Source organism: Phaseolus vulgaris, chromosome 6 (assembly GCF_000499845.2).
Source record: "Phaseolus vulgaris cultivar G19833 chromosome 6, P. vulgaris v2.0, whole genome shotgun sequence".
NCBI lineage: Eukaryota > Viridiplantae > Streptophyta > Magnoliopsida > Fabales > Fabaceae > Phaseolus > Phaseolus vulgaris.
The window spans coordinates 6,692,801-6,706,765 of NC_023754.2; the positions used below are offsets into that span (position 1 = coordinate 6,692,801).

The window sequence follows — 13,965 nt, forward strand, 5'->3', positions numbered from 1 at the left end:
GACGAGGTCACCTATCCCTCTGGTAAGATTCCAAGGCTTAGATGGCTCCACAATATATAGTTCAGTTGCGATGTTCTATTCTCAGTAACACTTTGAGTTTAGGCACCCTGAATAGGCTTGAAGTAACCTCCCCTTGGGAGTATAAAGGTTAATAGCGATTCAGGCGCGAGTGCCTTTTGCTCAGTCAGACTCTGAGCTTAGGTACCCCTAATCGCAGCTCGCCATCGTTTGGCTCAAGCCATGTTCCCCTTGGTAAGATTCCAAGATTGGGAGCGTAAAGATTGATAGCAATCCAGGCACGAGGACCTCTTGCTCAGTAAGACTCTGAGCTCAGGTACCCCTAATCGCAGCTCGCCATCGTTTGGCTCGAGCCAAGTTCCCCCTGGTAAGATTCCAAGGCTGGGAACGTAGAGATTGATAGCGATTCATGCGAGAGGACCTTTTGCTCAGAAAGATTCTGAGCTCAGGTACCCTGAATCATCGCTTGCCATTGTTTGGTTTGAGCTAAGAGAGGTGGCCTTTGTCTTAGCCAGCCTTTGAGATCAGGTGTTGTAAGGCCATACGCTCTCCTTTTAGTGAAATTTTGAGTCTAGAAGGTACTGAGCCCTGAGAGAACATGCAAATGAATACTTACGGAGTAACCCACCTCGGCATGGAAGAAACCCACCGAGCTTGGGTGCTCGATTAAGAGGAACCGAGATAAACCCTGTAAGGTAACAAGGCACCATGAAGGTGTTGAGAGTAAACCTAAGGGGAGAGACAACACCCAAGTCAACCCCCAGAGTCATCCCTAGCCTCGAGGAGGGATGTGTGGAAGGTAAGTGTATTGCACTACCAAGGAGGAACGAGACAACCCATGCGACCAAGAGGTACACGTTGTCCTGTGGATGTTCCTACCAAGAGCGCCACGGTGCGCCATGCTTAATGGGTATGTTACTTTGTTTTCCATAAATTAATTGTAATTTACTCTTATCATGTTGGTGTGGCGGGATTCACTATTAGTTGATTTGTCATGGTGACCACGTCACTTAAGCATGAGGCGATCAAAAGCATTTGTCATTAGTTGGTTAAGTTATGATAGTCGTGTTTATTAGAGCATGCATTGTCATTATACTAGTCGAAGTATGGTAAAGAAAGGCACGTTGCATAAATAGAAACATTCATGCATGTACAAAAATTATAAATTGTTTATAAGGTTACAAAAGGAAGATGATAGCAAGGGGACCCTACTCTGCTACTTTTCATCCACTAGCCGCCCATCTACCACAACCTTGCCCAAGCCAAGTTGGGAAAGGTCCAGCTCGGGGTAGATGCAGGTGGTCTGGGCGACAATATCATCAAACCCCATCATATAGGAGTTGGCAGCATCCTTTGTCAGGTCCTCCTTGGTCTTCTATAGGGACTCATCTTTTTGCACCAATTCCTCCTCTCTTTTGGTCAGCTCTCCTTTCAATCTCTCCACCTCAGCATGGAGTTCGGCATTCTTTGTAGATAATTCCATGTCCTCCTTGGACTTATCAGTCAGGAGTGCCTTGGTCTCTGGGCACGCCATTTGAAGCTCCCCGACCTGCTCAGCAACTTTAAGGACCTCCTCCTTGGCTGAATCTTTCCATCTCCTAAGCTTGGAAAGGACAAGGCAGTTTGCAGGTAAGGCCTGCCCCAGTTGCCTCACAGTTTTCCCAATCAGCTGATCTTCCTCCAAGTTGTCCATCTCTTCTCGGGCCTCCGTGGGAAGTAGGGTCTTCTCAAGGAAGGAAGGGGCATCCAAGGAAGGATCCCACAGTCCTCCCTTTCGGAAGTTCTCTCCCCTACTCTTCTGCACCCTAATGTCGCGAGCAGGGGAAGGGCTAGGTGGAGGGATTTGTTGTGAGGGAGCTCGTCCATCTGAGGCTGAGTGCTCAATGGGTGTAGGGGCAGCCTTTCGCCTTCTCTTGAAGACAGGTCCTGAGCATGTGTCCTCGTCATCTGAAGGGGCCACCTCAACCACCGCCTTCAGCTTCAAGTCCTTGGCAAGAGAGGCTTAGGAAGCAATTTTCATCTTCTTGACCATAGCTGTCAAGTCCTTTTTCCTGAGTCTTAGCATGTTATCTACATGAAAAACGAGAGAGAAATCAATAACACACACATGCAAGATATCACTAGCAAGAGTAAGGCAAAGAAGGATACCAATATATGCCTTGAGTCCCACAGAGCAAAACTCATGATTTATCAAGGCGACGGTGTCAAAAACCACCTTGAGATTGGAAAGGAAGAGGCACACCTTTTGTTCTCACTGGGGCATGTCTTATAGGCGCCTAGGTTTTTGGAATCTGGGTTCCTCAGTCCAGTACAAAGGGAACCCGTCCAGAAGGGTTGGGTCGTTGTTGTTGCAGCGGATTTTGTAAAATTTGCCTTTGAAACCTTTGTAAGATTGTTGGAAGAGGGACAACAAAACTCTCCCAGTAACCTCGTTGAAGCTCACCCGCAACTAGCGACCCACGCGTTTAGCTTCGAAGAAATGCAGGAACACGTCCACTGAAGGCAGATGGCCAAAATGGTGGCAAAGAATGGATAAACCCCGAACAAACGCCTAGCTATTTGGATGTAGCTGGGCAAGGGCGGTATTAATTTCAGTAAGGAGAGCTCTCTCAAAGTTGAATAAGGGTAGGCGGAGGAGAAGTTTCTTAAACATGGTAGAGTAGAAGAAGCAAAAATGGCCTTTTATGCCCAATGATTCATCACAATAAACTGGTTCATCTACCCTACACGACACTACCTTAACGAACCTATCATCCTCTCTACCGAAAAGACATCTCTTCTTACGATGCTCACTTTTCCTAAACAATACCATCTTCTCACGCGTGGTGAACTTAGAGGTTTCCTCTAACAGATTACTAGGAGCCCAAAGATACAGGATTTTGTAATCCATCATACTGAGAATCTAAAAAACAAGAAAAGCACACAAACGGACACAATGCTCAGATATGAGAAGCGCGTGTGATTCGAAAAAGAAAAGGAATGACGAACCAAAAAACAGAGACAAACAATCACAATTACGCGAAATGTAAACAGTCCCAGCACAGTTGATTTGAGCATAATTAAAAGCCATAAAATGACTTTGTCGAGCATTTATGAGTTAAAGAACGTACCTTGATTCGGTTGATGAATTGAGGCGAGGAGGTCTATCGGGGTTGAAGGAGCAGAGTATTTGAAGAGAGGCGCGAAATCTTTTGAAAGGGAATGAAACAGTGAGGAAAGGCTTGGGTTTTCGAAAGTGTTAACGTATGAGGGAAGCGTAAACAGTAACACTTCCCAACCGTTGATGATGGCCACGTGTGCGCTTGTGATGGAGTGTGTTGAGACGTCAGCTCAAAACATTGTGCGCGTCGCGTCACTCACAAGACACGTAGGTCGCCGTGGGTGAGCAGTTAGCCTTTTCACTGAAACAAGTTTCAGTTCGAGCCCGGGGGGCTTGTGTACTGGACCAGAGCGCTGAACTCAGCGCTCGATGGTCGGACATCCGCGTCTGTGTCAAACAAGTCAGCTCGGTCGAGTTGATGGGCCACATGAGTGGGCTCCAGGTATGTGTGTATTGACTTTCATTCATATACTTAATGTAATCCTTCGCGTATAAGGCCTGGTCTGGTCAGCAAAGAGTGTTGATGGACCTAAGGGTGTGTTTAGCACATTTGGGTCTAGTACAAGTAAAACATTCTCTATAAAGCCTAAGCCCAAGAGTGCTAGGGTTTTGGGGAATAAGTTGCATGCATGGTACTTAGAGGCTTGTACGCCTACAATGGACAGATTGGATCCCTAATGTTGGTACATGAGTTGATACCCTGGCGACCATTTTGTTAAGATTCATGCACTCTAAGGGGATAAGATTTTGTGCAGTTGCAGCGCTAAGATTGTGCGCATTGTAACAGACTCTCCTCCCATTAAACATGTTTTCACTCGAGATAAGGTTCTCGTGAGAGAGGGTTGTTACAAGAAGTAACCTAAAAATAGTCTATAAAAAGGACTCGAGATCCAAGATAAAGGTACATCGTTTCTAAGACTGAAACTACTTACTCGCTTATTGTTTCTATAAGCTTTGTACTGACTTGATCGTCGGAGTGCAATCAACAGGTAGGGCCCCCTCTATCTCAACGGAGTCGCGTTCCAGCATTCCAAAGGGAAGAAAGGATTCCACCAGAGATAGACAGAGCTAGAGCTTGGGATTGAAGTTGACCGGTGACCAAGTCAACCGGTGAGAACAAATCTTAAATTCGAATTTGGAGGACTTTTCTATCTGTCTCTCTCTCTATCTCTCTCCCGCCCTCTCTCTCTTTGTATCAGGATTGGACTATTGTGATCTTTGGTGATTAAGTTTTGTTGTTTTCTTGTTTAATTTTTCATTTTTTTCTGTTTATCTATTGCATTTGTATTGAGTTTAAATTGATGCAGTTTAATTTGTGTAACGGTGCTGATTATGCAAATTTTAAGTTCTTAGAACTTGATAGAGATCGACAATAGCATAGTTTGTAATCCTGGGAAGTGGTGCTCTGTGGCTAGCCCTGAAAATGTTGTGTTGGGAGAGTGGGAAGCAGAATTACTGCTATCTTGAACATTATAATACAAACTAAATAACTTATTCCACTAGTAGAAATTCTTAAACACCAAATAGGAATCCAAATTAAAGAATTTCATTATGAATAATATGCCACTTTGCACACACAATCACCGTTGATCTATGAACAATAAAAACACATAGTAAGGAAGAATTATTTTTTTTTTAAAGGTGATGGTGAAGTTAATAGAAAAAGAACATATGACATTGGAAAAAGATTAGCAGAATGTGAAGTGCGAAGTATAAAAGAAAAAAGAACAGGACAGTGAAATAATAAGTCCTGGATAGAGGGAATGAACATTGTTTCCAAGGGGTTTATGATGCCTACATCATGGTATTGCCGATGTAGAGTGTAGAAAGCTACTATCGAAAATTGTTTTGCAATTTGAATCCCGTAGCAGCTTAGGGCCACTCCTTTCGGCTATAGTGATGGTGTAGCATGCTATTAATTACCTAGTAAAACTAGTTTATGTATTTGAGTTTACTATATTTTGGTTTCATTAATTCATGTTGATTGGCCATGTATCTGTGCAAGGGTGTAAACTATTACCACTAATTTTTATTTTATTTATTCTTGAAACAGAGAAACTAGCTGATTGCATTGCATAGGTCCTTCTGTTTAGGATGCCAATTAACAGAGTCCTAAATGACATGTTAAGTGAATGATGATTGTCTTCGGAGTAGTTGGTGGAGTTATTTTGGATTTTAAACAATGGATTTTTGGTATTAATGATTATGAGTCAAGTGATTTTTGTTTAGGTTACAGGAATTGTGATTTTCTGACCATTGGTATGGACTATGGAGGGATGTTAGAGCCTAGATGGTCTCTATGGGGAAATTTTGTATTGTGTTTTTGTGAACCTGTTAACTGTTAAAACTTGTACAGAATGAATTTGTTTGGTTTCTTAATTTTCTCAGGCCCAGGCATGTGTGTGTATGTTATGCCTGCTACAAGTGCTTCAAAGTGACTAATGATGTAAAAAGGATTGGGAGGATGTATTTGTGTATGTGTATGAAAAAGTGCTGATTGGAGAATGGGTGTGTGATTATGGCTTTCCTATGGGTGCTGAAAAACTTGACTAACACAATGACAAGATTAAATGTGAACATTATATTGTTGGCATATTTCTTTTAATATTCTAATGTCTTCTGAATTTTTTTTACAAGGGATTGTTTGCAATGGGAAATGTAAGTGTTATGACTTATGATTTTTTATCTTTCTGCTTGGCATTTGTTTACTACTTGTGAGAGGAATATAACAATTTTTAATGATATCAAATGGTGTTAGCGCAGCATTACGGTCATTTCATTTTTTTCATTTTATTTGGGATTGCCTGTAGAATATAAATATCTTCCTAATTCATTCTGATTCCATTTTTGTTTCATTTCAATTTAATATCAAATTTTAATTAAATTAAAATAATGTTTCACAACCTTGATTTTGTTATTATCAAAATGTAGAATCATTTTCTACCAAAATATTCTCATGCATCTTATTTTGGAAACTTGTCGTAATTGGAAATATGATGAAAATGATTAAATGAGTTATATTTATAGTTTATTATGAAAAATCCTTTTGAATGGTTTACAAAACTAAATTTAAGACTAAAAGCCATAGATTACTTTCATTAAAATATTTGTTCCAACATCTTAAATAACGTAAAATGTTAAATCAAATATTTTGTTTTAGAGAAAATATTTATTTAAGTTCAATATAATTTTATCATAAAAATGTTTGTTTAGACCTGATAAGATGTTGACCTCCCATTAAAAATGGTGGATATTTCTAGTCAATTCTTAATCAAGGTATTGGATTTTGATTTTTTTTTTATATCTAGACAAAATTATTTTAATCAGTACTTTACATTAAAAAATTAAATGATCAAACAAGTCTAATTCAATAACTACAAAAATTATTATATAAATAAAATTCTTAATTATCAATTAAGTTCAGGAATTTAAATTTTTATATGTATAATAAAAACCTTAATATAAAAATTAATATATATATATATATATATTTCAATTTTAATTTTCAAACAAATATCTGACTCAATATTTTGATAAATAATTTTTAACTTTTAATTATTAAATAAGTCTGATACTCAAAATGATAATTAATAAATTTTAAAATTACTAAAAAAAAAAAATTTCAATTATTAAACAAGTCTCGGACTTAATATAGTAATGTATATTTTCAAAATTATTATAAAAAAATTATTTTATTAAAATAACATTAAATAAATATAAGAAAATCTACAAAGTTTTGAAAATTTTATAATAGTTAAGCAAGTTGGAGATTCACCAAAGAGCATTGATACACATATTTTAATTTGACAAACACTTATCCTATACCTTCTAACTGAGTTATTTTAAACTAAAAAAAAGGATGAGTTGACTTTGGTATTAAAATTTGGTTTAAAACTCTTTTCTTGCTCTTCCTTTCTTTTAAGTAGCATGTTCTTGCAAGACATAACTAACTTATATGAAATTCCTTTAATCTCTCTTGTAAACAGTAACTCATTTAGGTTTTTTTTTCCATATGTCATGTTCTTACTAAAAATGAGTTGAAGTTGTTTGAGGTGAATGTTTAAGTAGCGTGGAAAAATCAACTTCTTCTATGAAGAGTTGTCGAGTTTTATGATTTCAAATCAAATGTCAGTCCACCTGCGGAAGACTCTTCAATGCTAAGTAAGTAAGAGGTTTAAGATAAGTGAGTAGAACATCACTTAAAAGTATTAAGTCAAAAATTGAATACTCCCTGATATGGTATTTATAGACCTTTGGGCTTGTATAATATCATAATAATTGATAGAGTTATTGAATATAAAAGGCGACTTCTACGGAAATGTGGGTCAGTTACTTTCTAGTATAAGTGAGGCATAATGTAACTGCAAGTAGTTTAAATTCATGATTGTGAGTGGATATGAACTGCACTATACCTTTCGGTACTAGATAGTACACAAGCCCCCTAAGCTCGGGAACTTGATTTTAGGGTAGTCAAACTTTTAAACCAAAGGGTCAAAGTGCCTAGGCTCAGGAAAGGTTGAGTTTCAGAGTCATATTAGGTCATCATACTAAGCCTCAAGGCTGAAGCCAAGCCAAAACTCTGAAGGAAAGGATCAAAAGCCTAAGTTGGCTAACAACGTCTATGGATCCATATTTGTTGTTCTTTATTTTCTCATACTTGAGCATTCACGGTAAGATTTTACAATGAGTTGCTAAACTTATCTTGTTGGGATTGAAAAGCAATGTGATATTTCTTAAGTTATTGTTTTTTATGAATGTTTGTTATTATTTGAGATTTGAGTTCCCTGGGTTTGATAGCATGCTTAGTGTTTAATGGTGAGGAACGACCAGTGATGCCCTTGGATCATGAATAAGGTCGGAAGGCGAGTTCATATATCTGAACCCTATCAAACCAATTATAGATCTCAATGGTCAAGGATAGTGGAGATGAGAATATGGTGAATTGTTCCATCTTAATGCACAAATAAGCTATAACAATGCAAGAAATTGATTGGGATAGTTTATGGTTGTAGATAACCTCTTGCGAGGAATCAACTTGGTTTGACCATAAAGGAATTTGAATAAACTTAGTATTTATAAACAACAATGATAAGAAAATATCACAAAACTCTTTCAATCCCAACACTTGTGTTATACTAACCATCCTTTATTTTATTCTTTTATCAAAAAAATTCCTCTCGAGCTAAATATTAATGTAGGACTAGGATAGTTAGATATTTATAAAATATATGCAACCAACATCTATCTTTGCATGACTTGATCTTGAAATTTATTTCTACAACATTAATTTCTTATGAATACGACAACCCTCAGTTATACTATAATTGACTCAGTTTGCTTGTCGAGATAAGGATTTTAAATTCTCACCACACAACCACCAATATTTCCATTCACAATGTAAAATTAGAGATTAAGTAGTTTTTCTTGTAAATTTTTTTTCTGAAAGTTTTTATACGAGTCTAAAAGGATTGACTTTTCTCCTACATATTTGCATTAAGAATGAAAAAGCAGGTAATACCTTCTAGATTGTGTAATCCATAATATAACTATATATTCTGGATTGCACAATCCAAAAGGTATAAATACATAGTTATATTGTGTAAAAAAATTAAAAAAATTGTATTCTAAACAAAATAAAAATCAACACTTAGTTATAGTTCAGATTGTGCAATCCGAAATATAAATTTGTATTATAAATTGCATATACCTCCTAAATTATAGAATCCTTAATACATATTTATATTTTGAATTGTGCGATCCAGAATACATAGTTATATTTTGAATTGTGTAATCCACAATATAATTTGAATTTGAAATTGCACAATCCAGAATGCAACAAATTCAATTATTACATTATGGATTTTGTAGTCTAGAAAGTCTATAGATTCCACAATCCAAATTTAAAAAATACACAGAAAACCAATCAGAAACCAAACATAGAAACTTAACAACACAACCACCGACTATCTCTGACAAAATCCACCACCAACTACCATCACAACCAACCACCCAAGCAAGAAACATCACAAATTTCACTACAGACTTCACTAAACTCCAACCATTAAACACCAAAACCTAAATCGATTTTGAGAAGGGCACTTTTGAGATTTAGAAAAGTATGGATTTAGAAAAAAGTTGTCCATATCATTTAGGAGTGACAAAATAGATCAATTTGACCCTCCTTCAGCTTCAAAAAAAAATGGAACAAACAAACATGTTAGTTTTTTTTTGTTAATTTTTTATTTTTAAAAAAGTATATGTATATGATTTCAAAGCGTACTTAATCATGTAAATGTTTTTTTTATGTCATGTAAATATTTTCTTATGTCTTTAAGGATTATTACCTTTGCATGTTAAATTATTTCATTCTAATTTACTGTTGTAACTTAATTTTGTAAGTATTAGTGATTTAAAACAATAACATTATATCTTCAAATCATACAATATAAAGAAATTAAATTTTCAAATTATTTTCCATTAATTTTTAATTACAAAAATGAGTCGGAAAACCAGTCTACTCCATCCCAACTCTAATCTTGGAAGGTGAGAGCGACCTGATTGTCTGAAAATATCAACCTTATCTGAAAAATACATGAGTCTCATGTCAAAATACTAAGTTTCAAAAATACATGGATCTTTACAATATCCTAAACGCCATAATGGATTATTATAAAAAGTTAAAAACTCTTAATCATAATTGGTACATAAAAAAAAATGATTCATTAGCCAAAAGATGCCATGGAGAAAGCTCAAAAGATGGGACTTACTAATATTTGGCATGAATGTGATTCTGCTTTAGTTTTGTTGCGTTTATTGCTAGAACTAATGTTTCGTGGATGCTTCATAATCAATAAAATATTTGTCTTAATTATTGTGAGAAAATCAGGTTTCATATTTTTCGTGAAGGGAATGCGTGTGCTAATAAGTTGACTAATTTAGGATTTATTGATAGAAGATCAATGAAATAAACTTCTATATAGTTTGTTCTTAAAATTTTGTATGAATATGTATAGTCTACCTATGTATCTTTTTGTTAACATATAGATTTTGGTCTAGTCCCCCTATATTTTTTATTTTTTTAATAGTAATATTTTTTTCATGTAATGACAGATGATTATTATTAATTAACCTAACATGAAAGTTTTTATTAAAAAAAAATATCATAATGAAGATTCAAAACATCCAAAACTAAAAATTGTGAGGGCAATATTTTTAAATACCCAAATGAAAGATGTTCTAATCATTGATGTCATAATCATACATTAATCGGATAACCGAATTTTTATCATATATTTTTTAGCAACTCCAAAATAGTAGAGCTTCCTTTACCTATCAGCATAACTAAGAATATGTCCTGACAATCAGAATATGATGACCAAAGTTATAGTAATAAAGGTAATTTGATTGACAAATAACAAAGTATATGAGACAATAAGAATATTATTTAATGTGTGATTTTCATACAAAACAGCAAGCCATATACTGGTAATGGGAGTTCTTAGGACATATATCAAAGATTCAAGTATTATTCTTACCAGTTGTGAAGAATTCAAACATCTTACCAATAATCCTTGAATAGACAACGGTTGTGGTAGGTTGTGGTCGATCATGTTGTTAAGTCAAAAGAAGACCTTTGATTCAATTCAAATTGACAAGTTTCATCTCATACAGGTGTCATGACAAGTTTGCACTAAAAAAGGTATTTGAAGTATCCGATTTAGAGAGAAACCAAATATTGTTACTTCATTCTAATTACAAAGAATATCCTAAAAATTATAGTATATACAAACATATGCCAATACCTACACATAGCATAAGCTTAGTCTTCAAATATAAGCAAACAAAGTAACAATTCACAGTTCACAACCTAATGATTTTCAACAATAACAGAAGTAGTCATGCAACACCAAAGGTTGCAATTTACAATACAAGCTATGTACACTATAGTCTATACAAAATGTGGAAGCCATGACAGTAAGAAACATGCCTAGCAAACAGAAGTTTAAAACTTAAGGAACTTGGGGACGGTTCAGGGCTGCACACTTTAAAAAATTGATGAAATTCATAATGTCTAACATGGTACTTCCCCCAACTGAGCTCAACCCATAAGCTTTCTCAAAGTTCCAACTTTTCCATCTCAAATTGCTTAGCCATCCAAACTGAATCAAAGGTTGCCCAAAATGTTGCAGATTCACTATATTTCTTCTGTATGGTATCAGAAAATTCCTCAGACCTGTCATTCATAGAGGAAAAAAAGTCAGCACACATGTTCTAAAGCAAATCCTCTCCTTATAACAACAAAGCATAACATTATTAACCCATAAAGAAATATAAGTATAGATAAAATTTAGGTTTAGTTCTTGAAGAGCTTTTGGTCCAATCAAATATAAAGTTTTATTTCAGTAACCAACGCCACCTTAAATGCTAAACTTTGTTGTGCATATTGTGGAGGTGAATGGAACACCAAAATAAGCAGTTAAGGAACAACATGACCATTATCCTAATAATATTTGGTGCAAGGAGTACCATTAATACACATTGTCTTGTAAAGATAAGCAACATGAGGATCTCCTTTAGTTCTCCCATACTGCTTTTCCAAACACTCTAGAAAGGCCAAGTCAGCCTTCAGCAGCTTAGCTTGATCATGAGTATCATACCCTATATCATGGCAGTAACAGCAGAAATCCAACCAATCAATCGGTCTCCTGTCCCAAACAAGAGATCCTCCATCCTTCCCACTTGACCAGTTTGGTCCACAGTAATGTCCATATCTTGGGAACAGCTGAGAAAGAAATGCTCTAACCCCTGTATGCCATGGAACCTTACACACATACGGCCGGAAGTGCAAAGGTATAGCCTCACCATCTTCTCCGAGACCATTCCCCCGACGTTGTGCTTTCCTCCTTAACCCTTTATTGATAGTAGATGGCCTTTGAAATTTGTCTGCATCACTCTCTCTCCAAGGAAACAATGAAAGGAAGGGCAGTTTGGGTTCATTTCTTGATTCTTCTTCTTTAGGTTGTTCAGTTAAAGCTTTGGTGGGAACTGAATGAGTCACCGAATATGGGTTCAACTGAGCATTAAACCAAGGGATTTTACCAAGAAACTCCAAGTTCATGGCGAACAAAACTAGAGTCACCAAAGCACACAGTTTGCTACCACAGAACCAAATATTCTGATAACCTGCCAACAGAAAAAACAATAGCAGCCACCCCCAATTAGCTAAACAACTTCATTTGAATGTAACTAGAATGCATTGTGTGTAAATTTTTTTCTCAGCCACCTAATCATACATCACATGTATAATAAATTGTTAATTTTTGCAATAATTGTTTAAAAAATCATATCTAGGGCGATTTCTAATTGATTGAGAGGACAAAAATCATTACAAATCAAACAATTTAATTATACTTGGTGTGCATTAAATTCTGAAACTACCTTTTGCAACAGAACTAGAGCTAAATTGGACACACCCCCAACAAATCAAAGATTATCCCAGAAAAAGTCAATGAATCTGAATGATACTCTGTTTAATGGAGCATTGGATGCAGTCTTCAATTCAACAGATTATGAAAATGCAGAAACTGAAAACTATATCCAAAGTTCATGAAAACTTCCACATACCCCTTTAAATATATCTATACATACACCTCAGTATACATTCCTCAGCTTTAAAATGAAAAATCAAAGAAAAGGAAGAATTGGGTTTCTTTCTTCCATATGCTTGTATCATAAAAACACCCTTTTTATTTTTTATTATCTTTTTTTAAAAAAGAAGAAAACTTGAACATACCCATTTCAAGATATGCACAAATAGACTCCAGTACACATTCCTCAGCCTGAAATGAAAAAAATACAGGAACAGGGGAATTGGATTTCTTCTATATTGTTGAATCATAAGCACATACCCGTTTGATTCTTTTTATTACTTTTTCTGAAAAAGAAGAAAACTTTGAAAGTAGAAGCTTAATTCATAGTTAGTGTTAGAACACGATTAAACTTACTTGTACTTCATCTGCGAAACCATACTCTGAGGTGAATGCAAGAACAAGAAAGAAAAATGTGGGTGTGAGGTTGGACTTGGGGTGGGAACATGGTAACCACAAAACCACCACTAATTCAACACCATTTCGTGAGCAGTGTGGGACCCACCAAGAAGTGTGGAAACAAAATAGTTAGTTTTTATATTACTTCACTAATGGCATCTTGGGAAATAACTTAACAATGAATACTGATTTACATAACCTCTTCGGAAGTTTAAAAATCATATTATTTTAGAAAATACTACACAAAATGAGAAGAAATGTACGAAAAAAAATTAGTATGTTGTCAATTATAAAGAAATTATATTGAAAATAAAGACATATATTCTATTTTGAAAGAATAGAATAATTACATTTAAAAATAGAAATACATAATAAAGTATATCATCATACGTTGTAAAAACTAAAAGAATAAAGTGTAAGAAACCCTTTTTTAAATTTTAAAAAATGATCTTCATTTTTATTTTATTTCTTACATATTTTTTTTAAACTAAACCTCTTCTATTATTTTTTCTCTTCATCTCATTTTCCTTTTCACTCTCAATTTTCTTTTTCAATAAAATAAGGATACAAAAATAAATATTGTGTAAAATAATATTAAAAATATGACACACATGTTAACTAAATATATAATTGCATCTATAGAAACATTGTTTGAAATTTTTAAAATAAACTTTTATTAAATAATTTTAAGTAAATATAAATAAAATAACTAATTTCTAGTTTATTAAATAATTTTTCAAAATAACTTCGATTATATTTTATAAAAATGATGCTTAAAATTAAAATTAGTAACCTCTATTT

The 13,965-nt window shown here is 34.8% G+C and overlaps 1 protein-coding gene across 2 annotated transcripts; it reads right to left on the reverse strand.

Annotated features, from left to right (window-relative positions):
• Positions 1 to 10,834: 10,834 nt before the first annotated feature.
• On the reverse strand, positions 10,835 to 13,314 carry LOC137831013 (uncharacterized). 2 transcript variants are annotated; one of them, XM_068638497.1, is made up of 4 exons: positions 13,123 to 13,266; positions 12,912 to 12,957; positions 11,645 to 12,301; positions 10,835 to 11,351 (listed from the first exon to the last, which is right to left on the reverse strand). In XM_068638497.1, the coding sequence occupies exons 2-4, from the start codon at positions 12,913 to 12,915 to the stop codon at positions 11,128 to 11,130; spliced, it is 885 nt and encodes a 294-aa protein (XP_068494598.1). In that variant the 5' UTR covers positions 12,916 to 12,957; positions 13,123 to 13,266; the 3' UTR covers positions 10,835 to 11,127. The 2 variants fall into 2 exon arrangements, with proteins under 2 accessions (XP_068494598.1, XP_068494599.1); XM_068638498.1 differs by lacking the exon at positions 12,912 to 12,957 and having other exon boundaries at positions 13,123 to 13,314.
• Between the last annotated feature and the right edge of the window lie 651 nt (positions 13,315 to 13,965).

Bases quoted from the DNA above. Each gene is read 5' to 3' on its own strand.
- LOC137831013 (XM_068638497.1), bottom strand. The intron at 11,352-11,644 runs GTACTCCTTGCA...TATGAATGACAG, and splicing joins CAAGACAATGTGTATTAATG to GTCTGAGGAATTTTCTGATA.